This window comes from Saccostrea cucullata, unplaced genomic scaffold (genome assembly GCF_032062105.1).
Source record: "Saccostrea cucullata isolate Sc308-1 unplaced genomic scaffold, CSIRO_AGI_Scuc_v1 ctg14152, whole genome shotgun sequence".
Taxonomy (NCBI): Eukaryota; Metazoa; Mollusca; class Bivalvia; order Ostreida; family Ostreidae; genus Saccostrea; species Saccostrea cuccullata.
In genome coordinates, this window is record NW_026919865.1 from 1 (window position 1) to 5,547 (window position 5,547).

The 5,547-nt window shown below is 31.7% G+C and overlaps 1 protein-coding gene across 1 annotated transcript; it reads right to left on the reverse strand.

Annotated features, from left to right (window-relative positions):
• Positions 1-4: 4 nt before the first annotated feature.
• LOC134239431 (zinc finger protein 883-like) lies at positions 5-2,389 on the reverse strand (the record flags this gene model as incomplete). The annotated part of the gene is made up of 4 exons (XM_062721619.1): positions 1,938-2,389; positions 805-1,735; positions 334-511; positions 5-46 (listed from the first exon to the last, which is right to left on the reverse strand). Coding segments are annotated over exons 1-4 (1,530 nt in total), but the record flags the coding sequence as incomplete, so codon positions are not given.
• Positions 2,390-5,547: the final 3,158 nt, after the last annotated feature.

Genomic DNA, 5,547 nt, shown 5'->3' on the forward strand with positions numbered 1-5,547 from the left:
TTACCTCAGCTGATTCTTTGTCAATCAATTCTTCATTTTGTAAAAGCTGGAATGGAATGTATGGAGTTAACGAACAGTATTGAAGCTCAAAAGCCCATTCAAATAATACAAATTACGAGCTGAGCAAATATGGACCTCTACAACATTGGAGGTTTGAACAGGTGAGTTGTAGGAGTAGGCATCTCTTTCCTACCTGGCACACCCGACTTGTGTTCCTTTTCATGATAGGGATTTTTTCTTTCATTTAATTTTTAAGTAACTTCAAATTTTGTTTTAAACAAATGTACAAAAATAGTTTATCAAAATTGACAATGCAAAAAAATATATACTTACCGGTGAATCTTTATTGAACATTTTCTTGTGTTGCCAAGGATCGTGCATATTATGATGCTGTTCTAACTGGTAAGCGTTTTTAATTACTCCTTCCTTAATTAATCTTTCACAAAATCTGCACGAATACCGATTCCTCTTTGCTGTACACATCATAAGATCATGTGTCAGCTGCGAATCCCTAGTAAATAGTTTTCAAATAAAAAAATAAAAACACTAAAAAGTAGTTAAAGAATATTAGATATCGAAGCGTAAACTATACACAAGATTATTTACGCCAATTATTATTTTCGCCATTTCACACTTGTGAACACGTTTGTCCCATTTTAAATTCTCGCAGTCACACTAAAATTTATGTTTTCTTTGTATTTGCCCTGTTTAAAATTTTCTAACTGTGATTAGGGCGAAAGGAACGAAAATAAAACGGCGGCATAAATTATCCTGTATACACAGAAATCTCATGGCTATTTTTACCTGTAAATTTGGATTCCGCATTCCTTGCATTCAATAATTTTCTCACATTCTGTTTGGTGCATTTTAAAAGATTTCCACGGAAAGAATTTCTTGCAACGATTACATTCAACCGGCCTATACTGACAATTTAGCATGTGAATTTCAACCCTTAACCGTGTGTCTTTATAGTCACAATACTGATATCGGCATTTGATTATGGGACATAAATGATACCTTAACTTTGATTTTGAAAAACATTCGTTGCAACTTTTGCACTCCGAAAAACATAGCTGAAGATGTTTGAACAAATCCTTCCTTGCAAATAATTTTTCACAGTGTGGACATTCTTTGATGGCAAATGGACAATCATGCCTCTGCTGGTCTTTTTGTAAGTACATTCCACCACAATCTTCACAATGTTGAGGCGCCCAGGGACAGCCTGAAAGATGTTTCTTATGGTCTTTGAAAGGTACAACGGCCGTACATCCATAGGATTCGTTTTCACAAGAAACTAGTCTGTTTGGACACACACGTATATGTGAAGCCATTTTATGTCGCTGCATCTTAATTGTACAATTTTCAACAGGACATTTTTGGATAGAAAATTCGCATTCCTCTAAATGCTTCTTCATGACATTTCTTCTGGATGTAAAGGGACACTTTCTGTTTGGACATTGTATTGGTAAATACCAACACTCTTGAAGATGCTTTTCAAGTTTTCTGAAGTTTTCTCCGCTGCAGGAAAAAGAACAATCTCCATATTTGCAAGTCAGTATACAATGTTTGATAACATTTACAAGCCTTAGAAAACCAAGAAGTGGGCTGGAATCCTTTTTCTCTCCAAGAATACGATCCCTTTTCATAATATTTCGAAGACGCCGGAGAATTCTTGTTCCATCATTGTAAGGTTTAACACCTCTCAGCTGGATTCTACGGAATGTTAGACGAGGACCTTAAATACATGAATTGAAACATATAAACACTGAACTATATTAGTCAAGCAATATTCATGTATTTACAAGAAGTTAACACTACCTTCAACATTCTTTAACGTAACGTTTAACATACAGAAATGAGCATGTGTTCTCCCCAAAAGATCGTTTTATTAAAAACAATCATAATTATGATTTAATGGATGTGTGCATCCCACATACCTTTTAGTGCCTTCACAAATCTATTTATCAACTGTATCAGGCATTCGTATACCGATATGTCATCCTTCCGCATTTTCTGCTGATATTTCCAACAATAAATACAATTCAAGACTCTCATACACCGAGGAATTTTACATTTGTCGAGAACGATTGGAATGACTCGATATTTGCCTTTTGTAATCATGTACATCCAGAGTGCATTATCTAAGATAAACTGACAAAGTCCACTTCTGAGAAAGTTTTTACTAACAAACAGAACCGATGCCTTCGTTTTGTCGAGTCCATTCTCAATGATATTTCTGACAATCGGCTCTCCTGGTACCAGATCTACATCAGGATCAAACATCCTTAATCCCAAAGTGCTCTTCATCAATTCCATGATACGACGAACATAACCTCTGTCGCGTGGGCTGTAGTTGACAAAAATAGGGAAGCCATTTATATTCGTTTGAGCCATCCTACAATTAAAGAAAATAACCGTTTTTATTTTGAATTTTTTTGCTTCTTTTTTCTTTTCTTTTTTTTTTTTTTATTTTGAATTTTTAGTTTTTTCTTCCGATTTTTTAATTGGCTGTTATTTTTATTTATTTTAAGAATAATATTGATCTAGAAAATCCTGAACATAGCATATTAGAATAAACAAACCTCAATTGCTTAATATTTTTAATATATTCTTATAACTCATATTTTATATATCAAAACAATGTAAGGAAATAGTACATTTCAAACATGTTCTGGAAAATGTGCCATATGTGTTGATCATTTCTTACTTTTTCCTATTCTTGCTATATTATCAAGTCGATATTTATGAAAACTGCCTTTCTTTGAACAAAAATAAGAAATGGCAATGAGGGATTTTGATTGGAATTAAGAAGTTAAAAGAATGATATATATTTTCAATAATTTCAACTAATTTAAACAAGTTCAAAATGGCCTGTGGTCCTCTTCGCAAAAAATTCTTATGACACTCTTAAAATTTTTATTTCAAAAAAGATATTTCTGAAATAGTTTTTACAATGTAATCATAAAACTATTAATATAATGTAATAGAAAAAAATGCAGATGTTTGAAAATAGGCGAATTTTTAATCTTAGTTATAAGAATTTTTGTAAAAAGGGCCACTGGTTTTTTAAAGAACACAATAATGTTTCTTTTCAATCCTGTATTCAGCGACGCGGACCAGGAAGTCTAATTATTGCAGGAAATAATTCCAAAAACATTTTTTGAAGTTAATTCTCTATATCAAGGCAATAAGAAATCTTGCTTTTGTGTTCAAAATCATGGGATATCTATGGCTTGATCGATTAAAAAGGGAAAAAAGAACTGTTTTGTTGTTATCATTTCTTGCAATACATGGAATTATATGAGTGAAAACTAGATAAGCATCATCTTATTTAATTTAATAATAAAAAACAAGTTTGAGAAAGAAAACGAGATATGTTATTTGGAACATATAAGGCAAAATAGACAAAATGTATATTGTAAAAGAAAATAACAGAATTACATACATTACAAATATCTTGAATGTTATATTTTTGCTAAGAAAACTTATTCTTGTTAAACTTTTATAAAGAAAAATTATGTTATATAACTTTTCAGATCACAAAATCACATACACCAACATTAATCTAATTGTATATGTATAAATAATCATGAATACAATAAAACAACAGAACAGTTGTTTTATTTTAAAGAGAATTGGGTCCGAATGCTCAGTTTTCCCTAAACCTAAAGGTGCAGCATGAGTCTGATTCTACAATAAAGTTCTTTGATGTTGATTTAAAAAGATGCTGGAGTTTCTGACAATAGTTGTGTCATCTTCGGAGATCAGTTCTCCCAAACAAACCGTTGAAATTCTGTTGTGCATTAATTCCCTTCCGTTATTAGCAGACGAGTTTTTATATTCCTTTGAAGCAAAATTTATTCAGAAACTGGTAAATGAGGAAAAAATGCTGTGGGCTTTAACTCGACATTCATATATATTGAGGACGCGTATTATCAATTAACATTGGTTACTTCCAGTTATACGTCTAGTGAACTTGAAATAAAAGATACCACAGATCTAGAGTCATTCACTTCTCTTTAATATACTTCATGTTTTACTGACTAAAGACGAATACCCTCAGTTTATAATAAGTAAACGAGTCAGTTTCAGTTTTTTCATCTTCAACCTCTCTCAATTTTTGTAATATCCCTCATACCCTGATTATGAATTGTCTGCATTTCGATAATTTTGTTGTCGTTATGAAGACCCTGTAAAATGAAACCATCTGGTCGTCGTCGTATATTTAAAAAAAAGTTTTTTTTTAATACTGAATTCGACTACGAACATTTCCATCTTCCTGTTCAATACATAGGCCCCACGACCCCAGTACTAGTGTGATTGCTCAATAGTTGTATGTTCTCCTCCTAGGCACCCGATTCTATGGAACGCCAAATTAACATTATATTCAAATATTTGTACCTATCTTCAAATAATTGCACCTATCTTCAAATAATTGTACCTATCTTCAAATGAATTGAAGATAGGTACAATTGAATTAAAGATAGGTACAATTGAATTAAAGATAGGTACAATTGAATTGAAGATAGGAATAAATAATTATACCTATCTCTAAATAATTATACCTAGGTACAAATGAATTATACCTATCTTTAATAGAATTACACCTATCTTCAATTCAATTAAAGATATGTTCAAATGAATTATACCTATCTCTAATTCATTTGAAGATAGGTATAATTGATTTAAAGATAGGTACAATTGATTTGAAGATAGGTTCAATTAAGACATATTCACAAAGGATTTGAAGATAGGTACAATTCAATTATACCTAGGTTCAATTTGTTTTATGTCGTTGGTAAATAATGAACGCTCCCTTTGAGACACTATACAACATCAACATGGAGGGAAACCAGGGAAGCACTTGAGTATAGAGGGAAACGCACAGAACCTACAGAACGACGACAACAAGGATGAAAGCAGAAATAAAGGTTAATTCAAAATGTACAAAAAGCATCATATACTTATAAAAATACATGTATATGTTATGTGGGTATATCTGGTATTGCAGCCAGATGAAGATTCCGATAAATTTTCGCGCCAGCTGTGACGTATCGGAAATGACGTATGATAAAGGGAGTAGTTGTCATTGCCAATATCTTAGTAATTAAAGATAGGTTCAATTCAATTGTACCTATCTTTAAATCAATTATACCTATCTTCAATTCATTGCATTTGTACCTATCTTCAAATCAATTGTACCTATCTTCAAATGAATTAAAGATAGGTATAATTGAATTGTACCTATCTCTAATTCATTTGAAGATAGGTACAATTGATTTAAAGATAGGTACAATTCATTTGAAGATAGGTACAATTCAATTGAAGATAGGTACAATTATTTGAAGATAGGTACAAATATTTGAATATATGTTAATTTGGCGTTCCATACGATTCCTCCCCTGGATTAACCAGGGGTCTGTGTCTATTATAGTGCACAGATCTATACAAAAGGGTTTATAAATTTGAGTAGATTAAGATTGATCTTTGTTCGTTATCTTCGCCTTTTTCAATGGAAAAGTCGTAAAATGATGACACATCTTATAA